Source organism: Adiantum capillus-veneris, chromosome 8 (assembly GCF_014529385.1).
Source record: "Adiantum capillus-veneris isolate H3 chromosome 8, ASM1452938v2, whole genome shotgun sequence".
Lineage (NCBI taxonomy): Eukaryota > Viridiplantae > Streptophyta > Polypodiopsida > Polypodiales > Pteridaceae > Adiantum > Adiantum capillus-veneris.
In genome coordinates, this window is record NC_140938.1 from 107775936 (window position 1) to 107800504 (window position 24569).

General features: G+C 41.5%; 2 protein-coding genes across 2 annotated transcripts in view; one reads left to right on the forward strand and one right to left on the reverse strand.

Moving 5' to 3' along the window:
• Window positions 1-4407, forward strand: part of LOC147452729 (Acyl-CoA N-acyltransferases (NAT) superfamily protein) — a 32657-nt gene extending 28250 nt beyond the window's left edge. Inside the window, exons 3-6 of the mRNA XM_086518329.1 lie at window positions 3462-3594; window positions 3668-3737; window positions 3812-3872; window positions 3987-4407. Coding sequence (XP_086374455.1) covers window positions 3462-3594; window positions 3668-3737; window positions 3812-3872; window positions 3987-4078 — 356 coding nt within the window. The 3' untranslated portion in view covers window positions 4079-4407. The remainder of the gene's footprint in view (window positions 1-3461; window positions 3595-3667; window positions 3738-3811; window positions 3873-3986) is intronic.
• Window positions 4408-6809: 2402 nt separating this feature from the next.
• LOC147452730 (uncharacterized) lies at window positions 6810-7940 on the reverse strand. Its single transcript, XM_086519005.1, has one exon. The coding sequence runs from the start codon at window positions 7861-7863 to the stop codon at window positions 6901-6903; it is 963 nt and encodes a 320-aa protein (XP_086375131.1). The 5' UTR covers window positions 7864-7940; the 3' UTR covers window positions 6810-6900.
• Between the last annotated feature and the right edge of the window lie 16629 nt (window positions 7941-24569).

The window sequence follows — 24569 nt, forward strand, 5'->3', positions numbered from 1 at the left end:
GTAAGTTGACAGCTTTCTTGTATGCGCCTTTTTTCTTGTGTGTATGATGCTTGTGCTTGTGGATTAGCATGTGCTTGGGGTGAGTGTGTTCTGCATGACTGCTTGTGGTTTGTGTCACAAGACGGGCACCACGTGCCATTAGAAAAGAACAGATTGAACAGACCTTTAGCACTTCAATAACAACTGAACTGAAAGAGAGAGAGCACACGCGACACGGAGTGGCGAAATTCCACCCCAGAGAGTATTGGCTCCAAACCTTGGCGTCCCTTTCGATATTTCTTTATATTGCATCAACACAGTACAAGCCGGTACTCCATGCTCTGCACCTTCTCGTAGAAGAGTGCTAGAGAATGAGTCATAGCCTCATATTTAAAGGCCCTAGGCCCCAAGAGTAGTTTACATGAAAAGCCTTAAACTCAAAAGCAACTAGCCCAAAAAGCTGATATCCCTTAAGTCGGTCAAGTATATTATCGATTCTAGAAATCGGAAATCTGTTCTCTATGGTGATTTTGTTGAGAGCTCTTTAATCGATGCACATTCTCCAAGATCCGTCTTTCTTCAAAACCAACAACACAGGAGAGCAGTACAGTGAAGTACTAGGCTGGACAAGACCCTTTTCCAAGAGGTCTTTCACTTGGTTCATAATTTCTTCGTTCTGGGCTCGGCTCACACGGTAAGGTGGCCGGTTTGGTGATGTGCTTCCAAGTATCAGATCAATGGTATGATCTTCAGGACGAGCGGGTGGTAACTCGCATATCAGGCCCTGTGAGAAGCAATCGACATGAGTGTGGAGAAAATCTTGGCATTCTTTATCAAGTTCAGACATATTTGTCCTATTCTCATCATTCAACTCTTTCAAAAAGATCGAGTAAACAAACAGACTGGATTTCATTAATTTTGAAATGGCCGAAGCCGATACAATAGGGACAGACTCGCCCTTAAGTTTTGCATCGAGTACAATGGTTCTGTCCTTCTCTGTGGTCAAAGTCGCTTTCCTCGCCCGATAGTCGACCAAGAGAACATCACAAGCTTCCAAAGGCATTATGTAGAAGTCCTCATGCCCCAAATACCCCTGACAATGCAAACTAAGTTTGCCAATGACATGTGTAATGGCTACGTCCTTGTCGGGTGCTGCTAGAACTGCCTCTGCAAGTGGTCCCATCCGATCAGGAGTGATCTCGAGCTGCGCCGCTAATTCAGGTGAATTGAAGTTGGCCTTGGCTCCTCCAGCAAAGAAGATCAGGGCTTCTTGGTCTTTTACTTTACACAAAGTTCTGTACTCTCGTCCATCGTGCTAGGGTCAATACCAACGCATTTTGGAACCGGTCCCGTTTTCATCTTGCGTTTTTCTTCCAAGTTTCTCTGCTGCTCTCGAACTCTCAGGCCTTTCATCGTCCTTGTCGTTCTGTTTTTCGGTGCCTTTTTAGGTCACTTCACGGAGATATGCCCAGTTTTCCCACATCCAAAGCACTTCCCTTCCTTGATGTAGAGAGCTCTCTCTCGAGGAGTGAGTTTGGGTCGTGCATCCTTTTCTTTCTTTTCTAGATTGCTCTTCCTCTTTCTACTTTCATTTGTCGAAGTCTGTTCGGCCCTTTGCGTCATGATTTCATCTGTGGGGTAGGTCACACTGCCTGAGTGAATGGCAAAACCTCATTTTGCATGACTCATCAACTCCTGAATGGAAGCTGACTTTTGTTCTAAGTAGTGATCTCAGATCTCTGTAGGAAGACAAACCGCTCAATCTGTTCTTTGAACGAGATCTTCTTAAATGAAGAGGCGGGTAGAAAAGAGCTCTAGAATTTCTCGCAATAAGCGTCAATTGTGTCCTTCTTGGTCATCCAAAGATGGTTCCAAGCAGTTAGTTTGTCGCGTTCATACTCTCGAGTCAGCCAAGAAGAAATAAAAAGCCTTTTGAATCTTAGCCATTTAATTGGCGCTGTCTTGTTTAATAGAAGCGTGGACCACCAAGTTCGAGCATTTCCCTTAAAGTAAGAGGCAGCCCTCCAAATCTTGGAGTGCTCTGAGTAACGCCCTCCTGAGAAAGTTATGTCAACGCCCTCTTGAGAAAGCTATGTCAAATTGCTGTACAAAAGACAAAGCCTCCGAAGCATCTCTATAACTAGAAAACGTGTCAATTTTAATTGATTGTCCACCTTCTTTAAACTCTCGGACTTTCTTGCTTTTATCTTCAGAAAGTCATGCTGATTGGCTTTATAAAAATTCTTCTTCTTTGCGTAAAAGCTGCTGTCATGAGAGTCTGAACTATTTGAAGATGAGTCCTCTATAGAACTCTCAACCACGGGGCGAGATTTAGGCTTCTTTGCCTTTTTCTTGCCCTTTCTGACGCTTTGCTTTTTGCTTCCCTTTTTGCCTTTTCTGTCTTCTTCATTGAGTCAGAGGAGCTAGAAGAACTCTCAGAAGAAGAAGAAGAAGAAGAACTGGGTACTCCTTCAAATCGCACACACTTCTTTTGCTTTCTTGCCGATTCAAATGTAGACTAACGACCCAAATAACCCGGGAAGTCAGTTCCTTTCTTTTGCTTTTTGTCGTGCTTTTCTGCTTTGTTTTGTGCGTCAAAAAGCTGAGCAATTCGTGCATCAACCACCTCTTCTAATTCTTGCTCTGTGTACATCCTGGGAGTAGGAGGTTTCTTTAGGGCCGTTTAGTGTTTGATGGGTGATTTAGGTTTGGAATTGGTATGGTGGGTGTGGGTTGGTGGGTGTGTTGGGCAGTTCTTGCCTTGCCTTCAGATTTGCACCACATAACTGCTTTTGCTTGCAGGTGGAAGAATGTCATAGCCCTGTTAATCATTTCCAGGGGTGGGTAGATTGGTTATGCCATTTCCCTCTTGAATAACAGGTCTTGAGTTCAACTCTCCTCGTCGGATAGATCTTTAAGGTCTCTTGGGATAGTTTCCCACGCTGTTAAAATACTCTTCTTCTTCTTCTCTCCCGGATTTTTGGTACAAAGTCTTCTTGCAGGGGTGATGTTTCTTCTGCTAGGATACGGCCTTGGAGATCTGGAGTTGGCTATCGGAGATTTTTTGGTGGAGTTTTCAGCCTCCTCCGTCTTTAGAGTGGCCTGTTTCTGCTTCATCTCTCTGCTACGTTCTTTTGTCACTCCCTTGCTCCTAGCTTTTAAGTTTTGTTGTGTCACCCATCGGAACTTTGCACCACTAGTAGTTTTTCCCGATGGTTTGTAATCATTGAATATCTCAAGGGTTTTTTCACTATCAGATCCATTATGTGTGTGTGCCTATGGGCTAATGTAATGCCTTTGGGCTTGCAATTTTGATTGCGTAATACAATAGGGTACCAAGCCCCACTTTTTTTTCCCCACACACACACACACACAGAGAGAGAGAGAGAGAGAGAGAGAGAGAGAGAGAGAGAGAGAGAGAGAGAGAGAGAGAGAGAGAGAGAGAGAGAGAGAGAGAGAGAGAGAGAGTTGTTTGCTTGTAGTTATGGGAAAAGTAGAGGGACAAGGAGAATCTTGGCACGGTCATGTAACTGCCGTTACTGTAGCACCCGAATATCGACGGCAGCAACTTGCCAAGAAACTCATGAATCTTCTGGAAACCATCAGTGAAAAGACGTAAATTTGTCTTATTGACAATTTTTTTCTTCCTTCAATGATCAATTTGCTAATATTGACGCTCACTTGTCAGGTATAATGCCTTTTTCGTGGATTTATTTGTGAGAGCTTCGAATTTACCAGCCATAAAGATGTATGAGAAGGTAAGCATCTGGGTTTTTTCTGTGCATCCAGCTTGTTGTTTTTGCTGAAGAATCCTTCGTTTTCATGTAACCAGCTCGGCTATACTATATATAGGCGTGTTTTAAGATATTACTCTGGAGAGGAGGATGCCTTTGGTGAGTTGAACTTTGAAGGAAAAGTTCATAGCTGAATCTGCCCTTCATTTTTGGAGCCATAACAGAAATGTATATAGACCTATGTATTTATGATTGTTTTTTTGTTACTTGCAGACATGAGGAAAGCATTACCTCGAGATGTCGATAAAAAGTCGGTTGTACCTCTGGAGGAACCAGTCCTACCTGAAGAGCTTGAGTATGACTAAATTGGACTAGGTCAAATCGCTAGAGTGCTGTACACAACCGCAACATGGAAAAGAAATGGGCAACAGCCTTCAGGATGTCTGTTGCTGTCTTGAATTGAGCTGGTTCCCAAATATTGTCAAGACAAAAGGAGAATGGGATGGTCGAGAGGCTTTGACTCTTAAGCAAAAGTTATTGACCTGGCTTTACACAGAAATTTCTCTTCTAAACTAAATGACATGGGCTTCTGCCCTCAGCCATCGAGAAGCACTTATTGGAACATCATGTATTAAAAGTACGATTTTGTTCGTTGGCCCTCTTCATTTTGGTCGTTCTAAGCTTTTAGTCAGTCTATTTTTGTCATTCACAGTCTAATGTCGACGAAGCTTTTAAATTTACCAGTTCTAGCGCAAATGCTTCTGGTTATATGCTAAAAGTCTTAGTATTGATGTTCTGCTCCTTATGGGAATATCCTTCAATTGTGTCAGATAAGAGTGTTCAGGAAATTATACAATTAGGCAAAGTTTCAAGGCTCTGCATGAATTTTGAACATTTGAAATATAAGGCTTTGACTCCACAATTTTTACCTGTACCCTTGATCAATTAGCCATGAGAATGAAAGGTATATAGCAAGTAATTTTTTTTAGAGGCAATAAATTATCAATGTCTTGTACTTTGGGTTAGTGAAATGCCCAACCGTCGTCTCCTCTGTGTATTGTTACAAGTCTTGAACTGTTCATTGTTGTACATAATAAACTTTCCTCGTGGATTTATCTGGTATAAAGAGAAAATTATGGGGAGTCTATTGAATAAAAAAGACGTGTGTCTAGAATGGGGTCTGTTAAGCAATGGACCATGCATAGGGAATGACAAGGTTTAAACCGAAGGCAAAACCAACACAACAAATAGGGAACAACATATTGGAGGGATGGCTATTGCATGTGCAACATTAAGGTGGTGTCGAAACATCTTGCACCATGGAATGGGGTGAGGCAGTGGGCACGTGGATGACTTGTGCATCTCGATATAAGAAGATGCCTTGTGTTAGAAACACATACCCATACATAAAGATAACGGCGGTAGTTGCATTTGCAAATGCTAGGCAGTAGGTGCATTAGCAAACTCTAGATGGTGGTGCAACATCTCTCACAATGTTAGGGTCAGAGTGGGGGATGCTTGTATGGCCATATTCTTTTGAATCCATTGAGGCTATTGGTGATATTATGAGGTTGCCAGAATTGCATTAAAGGGCCCATGCACCTATCAATCTTGGGATTAAATTATGGTGTGGGCGTTGGAGATAATGGTACTCGGATTCAGAATAATATTCAACACTCCATAGTGTAATGTAAAAGGGCATAATGCCTCTAATGATATGGGAACTATCAACAGTAGTTAATTGCTAAGCAATTGAATTTCCGTTTGTGTAAGAGCATAAAATGCATCATAGAGGAGATGAACTTTTCTGTGAGCTCTATGATACCACTTCATGCATCGATTTAAGCGATTTGATATCTGATGTGGCTGTTAGATTCTCCAAATGGCATATGCTCCATTTTCTATTGTCGATAGTCGATAGCCCACAGGGACCGTTATCTCTGGTTAATGTGTATGTCCCAAATGAGGATGTTGATACTTGTTCACTATATGGTATAAGCTGACATTCTGTCCCTTTGTAGAATGATTTGTAAAAGTACTCAACTTTGGATAATCTCTCCTTCCTTGGATAGTTCTCAGAAAATGCTGTTGTACTTGACGATGGACTTCCATCTTTTATGCTACCAATAGTGGAGAGATATCAGAAGACAAAGTTGCAGATCACACATAGTAAAGTGAGAAAAGAATTAGAGGACTGGGATAAGGCCATTCATTTTTCCAGTAGTTTTGCTTTTGGAGCAATTTAATTGGTCACTTCCTGTGCGTATTGTTGGGTGTAAGAAGCCCATAGTGGTCAATGATATGCTCTTAAAAAATTGTTTTTTTACAGTTCAATGAAGCATTTGATGTATACGTTAAGAATAAATTTGGCAACCCTCTTCAATAAATGCATGCATTGATGCTTTGGATCTAAGACAAGGGAAGAGGAAAGATTAGGTGCTTGGGAAAAGTCAAGGTCAACCGAAAACACCCAATTTGGAAACACCCCACATGATAGCCTAAACTTGGAAAGAGAAAGTACAAATCATGTTAGTAGGGTTAGTGTTTACCAAATAAATGCATATCCATGTTTTCGTCCACAAATGTAGAAGACGATCACAAAGCCCACTAACATTTTGAAAAAGGAAGGGAAAGCGTAGGCTTGCCATCTCCAATCAAACATTTCTCATGATCTCCTTGAAAATAGAAACTCCGACCCTTTTCATCTACTACTATGGGTGCGACCTTGTGCAATGCTTCACCCCTCTTGCCCCCACTAACTCGTGGTGCAACGTGGCTCTTACTTGGTTCTTCAATACACAAGCAAGATGAGAGCTACATTCGAGACTACTTTTCCTCTCGTGTTGTTTATTTTGGTCGTGGTAACTAATTCTTTTTCTCACGCTTGTTAACTCTAGAGGAAAGAGAAAATGTCTGAACCCCAAGAAGAATTTCCATGCAAGCCACATCTCAAAAAACACCCAAGCCAGTTTGACAAAAATGGCTCATTCTAAGGAGACTTGAGATGCTCATGACAATAAGTACATCACAGATGGCTCTACACTCACAATTAGTACATCACAAAAGGCTCTTTGCATCAATAGTAGCCATGACTCATACCTCCATCTCTAAGCAAGATGGTAACCACCCAAAACCACCAACATTACCAAGAAAAGGTTACAAATAACAAAGGGCCAGGATTCCTTCATTAGGGAAGGTTCATCAGATAATTGTAGAACCTCCCAACTGGATTGTACATAATCATCTGAAGGAAGGCCAAGTTAAAGGCAGTCACCGTCCACAATGGTGGAGAGCCTAGTAGAAAGGGCTTCCTCTTTCTTGCTTTTCTATAATATGCTTTCCTTGCCTCTTCAGATTCAAATCTCTCACGCGGCCACTCGAGACCTTTGGCCAGGAAAGGAGCTCGAGGTTCATACCAGGGCAATCTGTTCGCCAGCGAGGTCGTGGGGTGACGGCGCAGCCATGTTTTGTGAAGGAACATATCAATGGTATATCGCACATCATTAAGGTCAAGAAGAGGGGTAGCGGGCTGACGATGAGAGCCAAAATGGTAATAATAATCAGAATGCAGCTGCACACGGTCTCGCACATACCCATCATGTGTGCGATCCGGAGTATAACCCTCTCGGAAGTTATCTTGCACATACCCATATTTTTGTTCTGCAAATGGATGCGATGAGATCTCACCATGACCTTCGCTGGCCTGTGAAGATGAAAGATGGACATAGCCACCATCTGAACCTGAAAAGCCCATGGTGCCGATACCAAATACACCTGTATGAATCTGCCTTGTGCTGCCGTGCTCAATCTCGGGCTTGCGAGGTCCAAACTTGGAGCGAAAGAAAGCACGCACATCCTCAATATCTAGCAGGGGCTTGGGCGCAGGCCCCTTACCGCCATTGAAACAAAAGGAGGGCACCTGCACCAAAGGAGATGAAGGGCTGGAGTTGTGAAGAGGAAGAATGCTGTCTTGTATATGCGACGGTAGCTTCACACTCCGAAAGGCGATGCTGTGGTTGAGTTGTTGTAGAGGCAAGGATGACTCCGCATTTTCAAAGGCGCGAGTGTTGTGGTTGCGTTGTGCTGCCTCTTGGTTCTGAGAGCCATCCATGGGGTTGGGATCACATCGTCTCTTTGGCACTGCTAACATGCACGCGCACACTCTCGATTGTTCCTGAATCCTGGGATAAAACTCTCTCTCTCTCTCTCTCTCTCTCTCTCTCTCTCTCTCTCTCTCCCCGGGGGGCACAAAATCTCTCTTTCTCTCTCTCTCTCTCTCTCTCTCTCTCTCTCTCTCTTATGTGGCACTCACCTCAATGGTGGGGGCACTGGCCGCTTTGGACTAGGCATCCTTTTAAGATAGAACTGTTTTTAGTGGGTGCCAAGCCTCGTCACTAATTGACACCTTCATTTCGCACACTCTCGATTGTTCCTGAATCCTGGGATAAAACTCTCTCTCTCTCTCTCTCTCTCTCTCTCTCTCTCCCCCCCCCCGGGGAGCACAAAATCTCTCTCTTTCTCTCTCTCTCTCTCTCTCTCTCTCTCTCTCTCTTTCTTATATGGCACTCACCTCAATGGTGGGGGCACTGGCCGCTTTGGACTAGGCATGCTTTTAAGATAGAACTGTTTTTAGTGGGTGCCAAGCCTCGTCACTAATTGACACCTTCATTTCGCACACTCTCGATTGTTCCTGAATCCTGGGATAAAACTCTCTCTCTCTCCCCGGGGAGCACAAAATCTCTCTCTTTCTCTCTCTCTCTCTCTCTCTCTCTCTCTCTCTCTTTCTTATGTGGCACTCACCTCAATGGTGGGGGCACTGGCCGCTTTGGACTAGGCATGCTTTTAAGATAGAACTGTTTTTAGTGGGTGCCAAGCCTCGTCACTAATTGACACCTTCATTTCGAGGTGGGATCAATGGCTCACGATCATCGGTTGATCGTGACCGTTGGATTGCATACGGAATGCAAAAGATTCCCACTTTCTCGGATTCGGGTCTTGAACCCACTACCCTCTCCCCCACGGGATTGACTCTAACCACTAGGCTAACACGCGCTCGTTGAAAGGTGTGTGTGGGATAAATTTATAGCTCACGGCGTGGCGGACAGGTTTACACCTAGTTCACACTGAGTTCATACCAAATTTGGTGTGGTGTGCAGGCCCTCCCCAGTTCACACCTAGTTCAGACCGTGTTCACGTCGAGTTCACACCGAGTTCACACCAAATTTGGTGTTGTGCACATATCTCCGAGTTCACGCTTAGTTCACACCTAGTTTAAATGTTGATCGAACGGCCCGGATTGCACTCGCCTAGTGACGCCTACTGTGGGCCATTGATCCCACCTCCCTGGGGAGGTGTCATTTAGTGACGAGGCCAAGCCAAGGGGAGCACCTTGCCACATTCAGTCACTTCTCTTATGCAGTCAACACCTAGTCACTCAAGTTTGGTGGATGAGTGCCCACTGTATTTGGATAACATGAAGAAGAAATATGGCATTGCAAAGAACATGTTGTTATCGTGTTTCCCAACTCTGCCAATCTAATTGGAGCAGAACTTCAGAATAATTGACAATTCGAAAGATGTACTGAACCCGATTAGTGCACGAAGGTTACAAGAGGGTGTCATGCTCTCAAAAAATCCACTCATAACATCTACAATCAAATACTAATTTCACGTGAACCCAAATCACTGAAAGCTAGTTTACAACCATCAATTTAACTCATGTATTTCACTTAATAAATAGTCTCCGATTGCAATTAAACTTTCCATAGAGATAGAGATAGACAAGATCATTTAGGACCACCCTAATACCTCAAATCCATCAAACTGTTATCGGATGCAAAATGATACTAAATCATTAGCCTAAATTTAACAAGTTGATTTGGCAACAAAACAACTCTGTAGCTTTGTAATGTCAAACTCTATCCACTGCTACTCTTGGAATCACAAATGGATACCCAAAGAACAAGTTTTGATTAAAAATGACATGCGTCCACATTGCTTTTAGATGGAGATACATAAAGTGGACAACTCTCAAAGCTTGGATTGTCTGGCATACTTCTTGGGCTTTCTAAAAGCTCAAAAGTTTCAAAAATTCATCGAAAATTATAAAGAAAATTTTGTTTTTTGTACTACATTGCATGAATAACCTCAAAGGTTTTTCCTATGGGTTTTACTTTGATTTGTATTTATAATGTGGTCGGGTTTGAACATTGTTCATGCTACTAGAATCATGTGATACGATTGTCCATGCATGAACTTTCCTAGCACTTGCATTTGAGTTCAGTCTTTGAGCACACACCCATAGCTCTCTCCCCTAAAGGACTTGTATTTTGGTAGACTATTGCTAGCCTCTAAGTGTGCTTAGACTATGTGTGGTCCAATCTCTAAACACCGGAATACATGCCTATGAGCCATGCCTGGATATTTTGTTTAGTGTTACAGTGGTACATAATCACTTCCAAGCCTAAGGAGTGTATGCTAGCATTCCTACATATTCTTTACTATTTTTTAGCTGTGTCACCTCATAGATGAAACTCACCATATGAATTGAAGAGGGGTTGTTATCTCTACAGGATACCCCTCTAAGCTAGCACCCTACATATGACACGGTCACTTAGGTCAGTGCACACTGACAAAGTCAACAAGGTCATTTGCATCCTCATTGGGGCTATATAAGCCACCATCTTGTACATTCTATGGTTCACTTGTTCTCTAGTTAATACATTCCCATTTGAGTTCTCTCTCTCTCTCTCTCTCTCTCCTTTTCTCTATGCCAACAATTGTATACCCTCAAGTTGCTATTGACTCTTCTTGCTTAAGGAATATGCTACCAAATTCTCTTTTTTTGGTTTATATCCATCTCCAAAACCATATTCATAAAGCAATTCCATCCATCTTTGTTGTCGCATATTTACATCAGGTTGAATGTAAATCCACTTGAAAATTTTATGACATGTATGCAACTCAAATATTCTTCCATAAAGGGGGAAGAACCCCCCCCCCGCCCCCTTCCTTCTTTTCCTACATGGACACATGGCAACAATGAAAGGCTATGGTGAAAACACGTAAGCCATTCATAGTTGAAATGTGCGTAATGTAGCTTTTTAATTCATCATCAAATGAGTACAAATGGTTCGTTGTATAGGATAAGGAAGAGGTATCTTGCTTACATCATGCCCAAGAGGAGAGTATCAAGTGGAAAAACTCGTGTACACCATTTTAAGTTGTTTTTGCATAGATTGGGCTCAACATAGTTGGGTGGGGTGCTCAAGCCAAACACTCAGTGTTTCAAGGCCACACTATGTAAGCTGCAAAAATGAAGCAGTGATCATACACTAGGAGTAGGATATGTGAGCAATCGGTCAGCGTAGCAAGCACATGGCTAATGAGGGTGTGGTTAATAAATGTCCATTGAGGCTACATAGCAAAGCAAAGAGCTTTGGTGTGATGGTTGATGTGCTTGGCCAACAACCTTGATGTTATGGGTTCAAACCTCCACGTGCCACACTGTTTCAATTTTTTAAAAGAAGAAAATGTGTGAGAGCAATTTGAATCCGTGAATCTTATTGAGAAATCGTTGTGGGCTTTGAACTCTATCGAGACTTTCAAGAGTGAAACACTCTAAATATTGAGTGCTACCACTTGACCATGCAACTTTTCAAGCGAGACCTCCTAAGAATATATTATCTAAATTAAAACTAGCGGGCTCTAGGAGGCTACACACACCCTTCTAGAAAATGGTTAAGAGCTCTAATAGGCTCAATTTTTGGTGATTATGGGCTCATCCAAAAGGTGCAGCGAAGGGCTACTAGCAAACAAAATCACTCAATCAAAATGGGGCTCCTAATTTGAATCAATTATTATTCAAAAGAAGCTAATGGGGAAAAAATGAAACGTAATTGCTCAGACTTATTGCAATCTCATTAACCAAGAAAGGTAGTGGCCAATTGGTTTTCTCAATGACTTGTCCAAGCTTGACTAGAAGCTTGTGATTAGGAGTTTTATTAGAGGGCAAAGAAGTGAAATTGAGTAGCAACCTAGTGTGTGTTGATCATACACACTAGATCTAGCATAGAGAGATTAGATTAAGATTGAAGTTGGGTAACTAGGAAATGCTAATTACGCTATAGGGTCTGATACCAATTGAAAGGCTATGGAAAAAACACAAGTAAGCCATTCATGGTTGAAATGTGCATAATGTTGCTCTTTAATTCATCATCAAATGAGCTCCTTATATAGGAAAAGGAAGAGGTGTCTTGCTTACATCATCTGTGAGCTGCAAGAGATCATTCATGTCAGCCCAAAAGGAGAGTACCAAATAGAAAAAATCGTGTACACATTTTTTAGGGCTGTTTTTGACCTATCTAATGGCTTCATATGCAAGTGGAAAGGTGAAAGATCCATGGGTCATGTATACATATGTGGACTTTATTTGGGGTGGCTAGGCATGCATAAATGGTTAGGGAAGGACTCCATAGGTGGTGCAAAATATGTCACACCCGAACAGGCAGCTCCTTGCTTTGGCCACTAGTGTGTCCTAAGCAAAACGGCAAAACAAGAGACACACACACACACACACACACACACAGAGAGAGAGAGAGAGAGAGAGAGAGAGAGAGAGAGAGAGAGAGAGAGAGAGAGAGAGAGAGAGAGATGCCGTATGCTTCTACTGATGTTTCTCACGCATTCGTCCTTCCAGTACCATGTTTAATGGCACCTCATGACAATGGTTCCAAGCTATACTCCAACTCTCGGTGAGTCGAGAGAGAGTAGGTGTGAGCTACATTTTCCATGGCAGGTCTGTGTGAGCTACGCTTCCTCCAACTTAGAGAGAGAGAGAGAGAGAGAGAGAGAGAGAGAGAGAGAGAGAGAGAGAGAGAGAGAGAGATTGCGTGGCGTGCAAGTCGAGGCACATAGAGATAGAGAGAGTGGTTGGCGTACTGTGGTTTAGAGAGAGCAAAAGAGACTTTGAGATAGAGGAGATAGTGAGAAGAGGGAGAGACAAGGTGGAGGAGGGATACACACACACACACACACACACACACACACACACACACACACACACACACACACAGATTGAATTATCATCCACAGAGGTCACATATGACCTATGGGACCGGAAAACAACACATTACAAAGGTTCCTTCTAAGTGAAGGGGTTGTCAGATACATCTCAGTTAAGGACTAAGGGTCCAGCGAGGGGTGAACAAAAGAGAAAATAGGATAAACAAACCTAAAAACCTAAGGATGGGTAGGTGAGGAGGGAGACATTTTTGGGAGTTTGAAACTCTTGGATAATGGCTTTACCTCCTCGATAAACTATCCATTTTTTTGACGTACATGCTTCTCGTACCTTTTGTAGTTATGCCTTCTTCTGTTTGAGTTTAGCAGGTGTGAGGTCTTTTGCAAACCAAATTGTAGTGTCCTTGATAAACCTCAATTACTCAAGGAGTTTGGTTCGGTCCACCTTAGTCTTGAAAGTGAGGATCGCATGGTTGGTGCGATGTTCGTGTGTAAGGGAGGTGATTGTTGCTAGATTCCATTGTATCATGCGGGTTGTTGTTTGGATGTGGGCAAAGAACTCGTGGAGCTTGAGGTCTCCCTCTTCTTTCCAATCACTTGGAAGCCCACCAATGCTGAAAGGAAGAGAGTAATGTAGTGTGCTAGTCTCCACCCAACCATGCTATCTTATAGCTTCCCCTAGCGTACACACTATCCGGCCATGCCAGTGGCCTTGACCGTAGGACCCATGTCCTTACATTCCCCCCCCCCCCCTGGATAATCGTTTTCGTCCTTGAAAAAAAACATAGGAAAATGTTTCTTAAGTGTAGAGACACCCTCCCATGTAGAACCTTCTTCAGATCTATCTAGCCATTTTACCAACACCTGTCGTCTGACATTATGTCTGGTGCGGAGCTTATGAGAATCCAAAATCTTTTTGGGTTCATGAGGGATGCTTGGCGGTTCTATAATGTCAACTAACACACCTGTGTCAATGACATTATCATTCTGTCCTACCTATTTTTGTAAACAGCTAACATGAAAAATAGGATGAACTCGTGAGTGCTCGGGAAGAGCTAACTTATATGCCACGACCTATACGTTTGAGAACAATGAACGATCCACAATATCATGGTGAAAGTTTAGCAACCCCGTCTTCAAACTTTTTGAATGATCCAGAACTTTGAGGAAAACCTTGTCTCCTTCTTGGAAAGTAGCAAGATGATGATGCTCATCTGCGTACTTCTTATACCCATCTTGAGCTTGCTTAACATTCTGTCGAACAACTCGAAGGATATCAAAATGATCTTGGAGAAAATCCTTCACTTTTTGTATCTTCTTCGTATCCAACCCCACCATAATGGGTGATCTAGATTGAAAACAATATAGAAGCATAAATGGACTAAACCCTCTAGTCACATGCTTTGAACTATTATAGGAAGATTCCAATATACGCAAGTAGTCTTCCTAGTTGGTTTGCTTCTTGCTAACGTATGCTCGTAGCATATACTCTAGCACTTGATTAACTCTTTCGATTTGACCATATGTTTGTGGATAATCAATTGTACTAAGATTAAGTGTAGTTTCCAAATTTTGGAACACAACTCTCCAGAAGTGATTATCGAACTTTAGATCTCTGTCACTAATGATACTAGCTGGAACACCATAGAGTCTAAATATATGCTCTATAAATATTCATGTTGATTTCGGTGTCTTAACCGTAGTCTTAGTGGGAATGAATCACCACATCTTAGACAGTCTATAATTATCCATATGGCATCATGGCCACGATTTGTATTAGGTAGTCCTACTACAAATTCCATAGAGGACCTTGTGGAATCTCTAAAGGATGTAAAAGGCCACCTACCTTGAGGCACTGTGTCTTATTAACTTGGATTGTTGGCAGTTTTTTACGTACTCTTGAACATCATGACGTAAGCCTAGCCAATAGAATTGCCGTTGAACTAAGGCATACATCTTACAAATACCTAAATGACCAGCACTTGGACTATCATGACACTCAAATAATATTTTGCGCCTAGTGTCTGAGTCCTTTGGCACACATACTCTACCCTTGTGGAGTAAGTAGCCATCGTCAATGGAAAAATTCTTCCATCGCTTAAGCTTGTCCTGAGTAGGGGTGGAGATCTGTGTGTTGGAGTTTTTATCTGCACGTACAAAAACATGCTTATATGGCCATACAGAGACATGTGAATGTGAGGGATCCCTTCTTAAGATTGCACTGCACACTTTAGCATATGATTGATCTTGTGCACACTTGCTACGCAACAGTGACTCCAAAAATTCACTCTTTTTTTTCGTGAAGGCAAATGAATTAATCTGAGGCATCCAGCTTAGTGCATCTGCTACTACATTATATCACCCCTTGTGATATTGTAGCTTACAATCATAATCTTGAAGGATCTCCGTCCATCTAGCTTTACGATCAAGTCCGTTTGAGTAGTAAACCATTTTATACTCTCATGGTCAAAAACCGCTTCAAACTCGACACCATATAAATAGTGTCGCCACTTTCGTTAAGCATGAACTATGACATAGAGCTCCCTCTCATAGATAAAATTATTATGTTGAGTTCTATCCAATTTTTTACTTTCAAAGGCTATAGGTCTTCTCTCCTGGAGAAGTACAACACCAATTGCTTTATCACTAGCATTAGTCTCTACCACAAACGGCTTAAGTGGGTCAATGATCGCTAGGATGGGAGCAATGGCTACAACTACAATGAGTTGTTCAAAACTGCATTGTTTGGCTTCTTCCCAAGAAAAGGTCTTATTTTTTGCTTTAAGTTGATCCGTCATGGAAACATCGATTTTGGCATAATTACGGATATATTGTCGATAAAATCCAACCATGCCTAAGAAGATTGGAAGCTCCTCCATCGAAGAATGGCAGTGACCTTGTTAGTGTCCATCTTGATGCCATAATAAGAGATCACATGACCGAGGTAATGTATCTTTGTTTTAAAGAGATTGCACTTGCTTGGCTTAGCGTATAGGACGTGAGTTCGTAGCTGTTCGAACACTAATTGTAAGTATTCTATGTGTTCATCTTCAGTCTTACTGTAAATGAGAATGTCATCAAGAAAAACCACATCAAATTTTTCAAGATAGGGACATAAGACATTATCCATGAGTGTCATAAATATAGCTGGAGCATTGGTTAAACCAAAAGGCATAACCAAAAATTCAAAATACCCGAACCGTGTTCTAAAGACAATCTTAGGGATATCTTTCAAAAGGATACGCACCTGGTGGTATCGTGAACGAAGATCTACCTTTGTATAGTATCTTACCCCATGGAGTTGATCAAACAACTCATCCACTCGAGGGAGATGATACTTGTTCTTGATGGTTATGCCGTTTAATCTGTGATAATCTACGCACATGCGTATAGTACCATCTTTCTTTTTTACCAATATAATTGACAATGCCCAAGGCGAAGTGCTAGGTCTAATGAAACCACAGATGAGGTAGTCATCCAACTGACGCTCAACCTCCTTGGCCTCATTGGCACTCATATGATAAGGTGGTTTACTCACCGGTTTAGTGCCCGGCACGACATCTATGCCATGTTGCACATTATGTGTAGGGGGTAAACCCGTCGGTAAATCACTTGAGAATACATCACTATACTCCGTGAGTAAGTGAGTCATCTTTTGCCGTGCAAAAAGAGAGAGTAAACTAGAGTTATGTTGGGATGGAGGATCTTGTAATTTCTTTGATGTTTGTTTTACAACAATTGCACGTTGCTCAACATAATTAAAATTGAGAGCACTTTGCTCTTCAGTATTGTTAGCACTTTGCTTTTCATCAAAATCTATTGCACTTTGTATGCCATAACTAGAATCCACAGTACTTTACTCTTGAGAATTCACAAGACTTGGAGACATGTAGTAACACAAAAAGACTTCATCTATTAAATCTGTTTTCTGTAAAATAGAAAGCTCCATTGTACATATTGTTGGGAGAAGAGGGGGGAGATCGACCGCTTAGAATATTCAACACAAGCTTTCAAGCCATCACCATCAAACTGTCCACCTCTTCTTCCAATTTCCAAGCACACACACTCACCTAGACTATGACACACACACACACACACACACAGTAAACATAGAATTGACATAGACAAACTTGTAAGAGAGTGTAAGAGAGGTGTAAGAGATGGAGACTAGATTAGAGAGTACATAGCAAAATAACCATAGTTTAAGAGAGTAGAGAAGAGAATCTGCAAGAGAAAGGCCTAAATCTAGCCCCAAACTCCACGGCACCTCCCTTGTGGAGTTGGTATTTAATATATTACTTTGAGTTTAAGGTGCCAAAAAGTGAGGCCCCTCTTTTACAACCACTTTACTTTTGCAAATGAGCGAAGCTCATTAGTTCTTGCATGACCCATAAAGGGAGTTCCCACTACAACTATTTACAGAGCCATAGTGGCTTATTGAAATGATGTTCTAACATACTGTGCAAATATAAAGTGGCCAAGAGTAGTTGCCGTCGCCTCTTCATCAACTCCCCGCATTCCACTCTACAAAATCATCATCAATTCAATTGGTAAAATAAATAGACAGCACATAATTAACCATTACGCCCAGCTATCCCAATTGCAGCTAACCACTACAACAGGAGGGTGCCCAGTTTTGTAACATCCCTCCCACCAGGGATAGCAACTGTCCTCAGTTGCTCAATAGAGAAATCAACTGGACCGTGAGTGATGGAAAGTGTGGAGAAGGTCGGGAAAGTTGCGAAAAAACTTTTCAGGCATCCATTTGGCATCCTCTCTAGGGTGGCCTTTGAAAGTCAAAAGGTAACGGTTATAAACCATTCCAGTGCGTGTAGTGGTGGTTTCATGGTCAACTATTTTATCAGGGGTGAGTTTCTCTTCTTGGTCTACAAGTGAAGGTGCGTCTTCATAAATGTGGTGTGTAGGTAGGGGTCCTCGGAATGGGCGTAAAAGACTAATGTGAAAGGCATTGTGAATGTGCCAATGTGCAGGTAGGTCTAAACGAAAAGAAACATCATTACTGACAGCTGAAATTTTGAAAGGTCCATAAAAACGAGGAGCAAGCTTAACAAAGACATTAGTATCAACACTTTTGATCCTTCGTTTTTCGATGCGAAGTAAAACATGATCACCTTCTTTGAATTGGTGTGCCTTGCGATGCTTGTTAGCATGCTTGGTGTAAAGTTCTTGTGAGTGTTTAATGGCAGAATGCACACTTGCATAAATATCATGAAAGTCAGTAGTGAAATCATCAGCGACAGGCACAACATTAGAAAGACGTGAAGAAGGACTAGGAAGTGAGTGACCATATACAATTTCAAAGGGAGATTTACCCGTGGCAGTGTGAGCGGTGTTGTTTTATGCAAATTGTAGAATATGTAGGTAGTCATCCCATTTCTTAGGTTGAGAGGAAACATAAGCTTTCAACAAGTCAATAATAGTGCGGTTGGTGACTTCGGTTTGACCATTAGATTCAGGATGAAATGCAGAAGTGAAGTCAAGTGTAGTGCCAAGATTTTCAAAGACAGTAGTCCAAAAAGCACTACAAAATTTTGAGTCTCGATCAGAAATAATCACTTTAGGCAAACCATGATGTGGAAAAACAGTCTTCAGAAACAAAAGTGCAGCTTGATGTGCTGTGAGTGTTTTCTTACATGGAACAAAGTACGCTTGTTTAGAGAAACGATCAATAATAGTCCATCTCATGTCATGTTTGTGTGTTGTGAGTGGGAAACCAGTAACAAAATCCATGGAAATATGTTCCCAAGGTCTTTCAAGAATGGGGAGAGGGTGTAAAAGTCCCAATTTCTTACCTGTAGCTGCTTTGATTTTTTGACAAATCAAACAAGTTGACACATACTGTTTAACATCCATTCTCATAGCAGGCCAATAGAAATCACGACATAAATTTTGAAAAGTTGCAGCAAATCCTCTATGTCTAGCATAAGGTGGTTTGTGCAATTCTTCAATAATTAATGTACGAAAAGATTTAGTCACACACAATTTTTGTTTGAAATAAAGGAAGTTTTCTTAAATAGTGTATTCGAGAAATGTGTGTACAGAATTATCAAGCATGTGCAACCATGTCGTTTTGAAGTCATCATCATGTGCATAAGTGTCAGGCATAGTGTCAAAGGAAGTTCCCGTAATGGTTGATAGATGATTAAGTGAGGGTTGTCTACTCAAAGCATCAGCTACAACGTTGTCTTTACCAGGTTGGTATTGAATGTTGGGCTAGAAACTTTGAATAAAAGCGGCCCATTTAATATGTCTATCATCTATTAAGGGCTGAGAAAGTAAATATTTGATACTTTGTTGATTAGTTTTAATGATCAAGTCAGTACCCATTACATAGTGTTTCCAAATTTTCAATGCATGTACCACAGCAGTCAACTCTTTATCATAAGTACTGAACTTTGTTTCAGATGGTTTGAATTTACGACTTTCGAAAGCAATTGGATGGTTATCTTGCATAAGGACTGCACCGATACCTTTCCCACTAGCATCAATGACTACCACAAAGAATGGTCTTTCAAAATCAGGCAATTGCAATACAGGTGCATTAGTCAAAGCATGTTTAAGTGCATTGAATGAGCTTTCTTGCAAATCAGTCCATTCATAAGGCGTGTTTTTCTTCAACAAGAGAGTCAAATAATGTGCTTTGTAAGCAAAATTACGAACAATTTTCCTGTAATAGCTACAAAGACCAATAAAAGATTGTAGTTCATGCAAGTTTTTGGGTCTAGGCCAGGATTGAATGGCTTCAATTTTCTTTGGATCGACATGTATTCCCTTACCCGATACAATATGTCCCAAATATTCAATTTCAGATTGGAAAAATGAACTCTTTTCAGGATTCAAATACAAGTGATTTTGTGCAAGCAGATCAAATACACGTGTTAAATGCTGCTTATGCTCTTCTTCAGATTTACTGAATACCAAAATGTCATCAAAAAATACAATCACCAAATCTTGATGGTCAATGAAAATGCGATTCATCATACGTGTGAATGTAGCTGGTGCATTTGTCAAACCAAATGGCATGACAAGAAATTCATAGTGCCCAGTTTGTGTTCTGAAAGCAGTTTTGTAGACATCATGTTCAAACATTTTGACTTGGTGATATCCTGATTTAAGGTCAATTTTTCTAAAGATGTGTGCCCCTTTCAGTTTGTCTAGTAGATCATCCACTCTAGGAATAGGAAATCTATTCTTAATGGTGATCTTGTTTAAAGCCCTGTAGTCGATACACATACGAAAGGTTCCATTTTTCTTCTTAACAAGAAGTATTGGAGCTCCGTATGGTTAACTACTGGGTCGGATTAGGCCTCGGTCAAGTAAATCAGTGATTTGATTTTGTATTTCCCTGTGTGCAGTATGATTTACATGATAAGGTGCTCTACAAGGAGGTTCACTACCCGGTATAATGTCAATTTTGTGGTCTTCTGGGCGTGATGATGGAATTCCAGGTGGTAGATCATGCATGAAACAATCTTTAAATTGAGAGAGGAATTCATCATGGGTGGAGTTATGTGAAGTTTCCGTTTCAGCAGAAATTTGATTTACCAAGACTAGATATGTTTTCCCCAGTTTTGGAATTGCTCGTTTGGCTTGAGTGTGAGAGAGGAGTGGAAATTTTTGATGTGCCAGTGTTGCTTGGATGGAGAAAGTTTTATTATTATGAGTGAGAGACATTGTACGTGTTTTATAATTAATCAACGGGTCAAATTCGTGACGAAATGGCATTCCCAAAATCATATCGAGTCCATGCAATGGTGCTACCAAAAATGTACGTGCTTGTGTGAATTCACCAATGCAAACTTCAACAGTGACTTGAGTTTTACAATTAAAACGTTGATTATTAAAAACAGTTTTGACCTTATGAGGTGATGAAATTTCAGAGAGTGATAGTTGTTGTGCCAATCGTGTGGAAATGAAATCATGGCTACTACCATCATCTAGCAGAATGGTGACATTTTCACCCTTAACAGTGCCTTGCACTTTAAACAAAGTGTGACGAGATATAGGAGTACCTGAGGATGGGTTGTCATCGTTATCATAATCAGGATCATATCCCTCACCGTAGTTAACTTCCACTTCATTGTCATCGGGTGTAGCATCTTCGATGAGGTTAAGAGTAGCTCCGTTGGGGCGGTTGTTGTTGAAGGGTTTCTGATTTGAATTCCTGTTGACTCCATTCGAATGGCCATTGCCCTTAGCATGACCATTTGGGCACTTATCTGCATAGTGACCATACTGAAAGCATTTAAAACACTTCACCTTTTTGTTACCATTAGAAGTTGGAGGAGAACGTTGGTTGAAAGAATTTTGGTTGCCTCATTGCTGGGTGTTGTTGTTGTTGTTGCTCGTATGAGGTTGAGCAGTTGTAGGAGAATTGTCAAATTTTTGTCTTTTGAAAAAGGTACGGCTTTGGTGTTTGCTTCTGTCAAAGTTAGGAGAAAAAGGAGGTCTCTTGTTGCGGTTAGTGTTAGCAGGTTGATCAGTGTGAGAGGAATGTCCACCTTTCTTCTTTTCTACGTTGAGAGCCAAGTTAATGGCCTTTGACAGAGAATCTGGTTCGAACATATCTACCTCAACACTAATTTGTAGTGTCAAGCCTGATATGTACTTTCGCTTCAATTTCCTGCGACTAACATGTTCAATAGCTTGCAATTGAATTAGAAAATTCCAGAAACGGTCAGTGTAACCCTGTACGTCTTCATTTCTACCCTGTCGAATTAAATCCCATTGACGTCATGCTTTAGCTTTGTACTGTGTGGGCAAAAATTGGGACAAAAATACTTTTTTAAATGCATTCCATGTGCGTGGTCTTCTCCCATGTTGTTTGGTGGCGTTCCACCACAATGCAGCGCTGCTAGTGAGATGATTGGATGCACATTTTACCATTTCACGCTCAGGAAAGTCTTCATCGTGAAAATAGTCATCTAGTTGACTAACCCATGCTAGAACCGTGCTAGCATATTTAGTGCCATCAAAATCTTTGAAAGTGAAGGCTTTTCTGCTAATTTTGTTTTTCTTGGGTGTCGGTGCAGATTCGGTGTGTGCAGAATGCAATAATTTATCTTCAAGTTCTTGCCTTCGCATGCGTTCATATGTTAGTGACTGCTACAAATTTTGAAGTTGTTCTGCAATCGTGGGTGCATGAGGAAGATGTGCCATGATTGCGTGCTTTTCTTTTTCTTTTCCTTTTTTTCTTTTTTTTTAATTTTAATAAATAATTAAATGGTAATGCTTAAAAAGGCTATTTGGTGGTATTCGCAGATGCAATATGCGGAATAAAATAAAATAAATAACAGAAATGTAATGTACTTAGCTGAGAACGAGCGGTGGCGTCCAGTCCAGAATGGCGATGCGCTAGAAAATTGCTAGAGAATAGACAGTCCGACGGTGCGTCACCGAGCCAGTTGAATTTGTAGCGTCCGGTCTCCCTTACCTCAAAATACTTTTTGTTGCAAAAATATGTGGCAATTGTGGAAATCTCCTGTGCCAATACCAACCCTTTGACTTGAAAGAGGAAAAACTCGACCTTCTTGGACTTACCTCGGTGATTGTCCCTCCATTTCTTGATGGCGCTTTATGAGTTCGATACTTTTTGGGAAACAATGACCGAACGGGGAAGTGCCAATTGAGTTGGAAGACTGACGTAGGGAAAGCAGGAGGTATAGCTCATGAAGTAGATGCAGTGAACTTGGGCGGAATGGTGTGAATGGGGGTTAGCAAGGCTTTTGTGTGATTTTTTTTCTTGTTTATAATTCCATTGGGCGGCCGGTCACTGCCTTGTAATTTAAACCTCACCTTTTTAATAAAAGGTATGAAAGCATGGCTAAAACATGGGCGACAACGTGCAGGCAACCGAAAACGACGGGCTGAGGGAGAGTTGGAGTTGCAACGCCCTGTGTGGACCGTTTCGGCTTCTGCAGAAAGGAGGACTTTCACTCAGCAACCCAAGGCGACCGCGTACGGATGCAGGTATAGCCGTTTTGGGGGTAGTGCACAGCCTTCCTTGTATCGGCTCAGGAGGGCGTTCCCGCTGTCAATTTTTCGACAACTCAACCTTGAGTGAGTTGAGTGGGTGCAACTTTCCTCCCAAACTCCGCTCCCGGATTTTTTTTTTTGTGTCAAGGTCTTATTGCCATCTTCAACCCCTTCTCTCTTTTCTTCGACCTTCGAGTCTTCAAAAGAAGATTTCAAAGCCTTGCCGATTTCAAGGGCTTGTCGATTTTTAAAAAAAAATTATGGTCGACATAGCTTTCCTTGATCCTTGCTCGGATTCTACAATCCCTTGCTACTTTCTTCTTGCCTTCACAGTCCGCAAGGATTAAGCATTAGAATTGAAAGTGAATTCTCGACATACCATCATTTGGGTCGTTATGAAGCCGAGTGAGGAATCAGTCGTTGAATAGCCACCAATTAACAGGCGAGTTTTCTTCTGCGACTCGATCAATTATACTTCGAATTTCCACGAGCCCTTGAATTCTTGAATTGCAAAGTCGATGAATTGCAATTGGGGTTTTGTCGATTAGAGGAAACTCCTTCTTAAAACTAAAATCTGGTGCCAATTAATCCTCGAACCTGATGCTCTGATACCACTGTTGGGAGAAGAGGGGGGAGATCGACCGCTTAGAATATTCAACACAAGCTTTCAAGCCATCACCATCAAACTGTCCACCTCTTCTTCCAATTTCCAAGCACACACACTCACCTAGACTATGACACACACACACACACACACACACACACACACACACACACACACACACACACACACAGTAAACATAGAATTGACATAGGCAAACTTGTAAGAGAGTGTAAGAGTGGTGTAAGAGATAGAGACTAAATTAGAGAGTACACGGCAAAATAACCATAGCTTAAGAGAGTAGAGAAGAGAATTTGCAAGAGAAAGGCCTAAATCTAACCTCAAACTCCACGGCACCTCTCTTGTGGAGTTGGTATTTAATATATTACTTTGAGTTTAAGGTTTGTAACATTTGTATTTAATGCAGAGAGGTTGTGTTCAAGTACGCTTTGGTGATTTTTCAAAGTCGTGAAAGCAGCCATATCTATAAGGTCATGATCTCCTAAATCATCATTGTCATGCATATTAATGTTGGCAGCACCCGTGGTTGTCGGATTTTGATGTGCATGTTCAAAATCAAAAGTGTGTGTTTGTGGGATATTATCGCCGGCCATGGTAAACACACGCTAGTGTAGAGAGAGAAAATAAAACGTCAACTTGTATCTTGTAAAGCTTGAAGTCATTGTGTTTTTTAACTCGACGGCTTTTGCATTGCATGTGATCATCGCCTTGCAAAATTTGTAGCGCTTCACGTCTTGTTCTTCGTAAGAACAGCTTCGTTGATTTTTCACAAAAACTCGTCATTTTTGTGAAGGCTTTTGTTTACTTGTAAAGCTTTTTTCTTGACGAGAAAAGAATTTTGAAAGAAAAATTGTTTTTCTCCAAGGAGTGAAAAGGAAAGGTGAAACTACTTCCTTGAAGTTTGTAGCTTTCCTTTCCTTCTAGCATTGTTTGTCAACACAAGTATGCTATCTTTCCTTGTTGTATACAACAAGTCTCAACAGCTTGGATGGTAGGGTGTTGGCCACTTACCCTCATGGGGTGGGTTCAACTCTCCTTCATGCAAGGGTTTAAAAGGCCTTCCTATAAGCGGAGCCAACGGCGCCAACAGAGCCTCAATGTCATAGAGTTTTTGGTCATGTTTGCCTTGGTTGTCCATCTTGGATGGCAATCGTAGATGGATGTTGCTCTCTCGTGCTGTGCCTACCTTCAAGCTGCACTGTGGGCCGTCGTTTTCC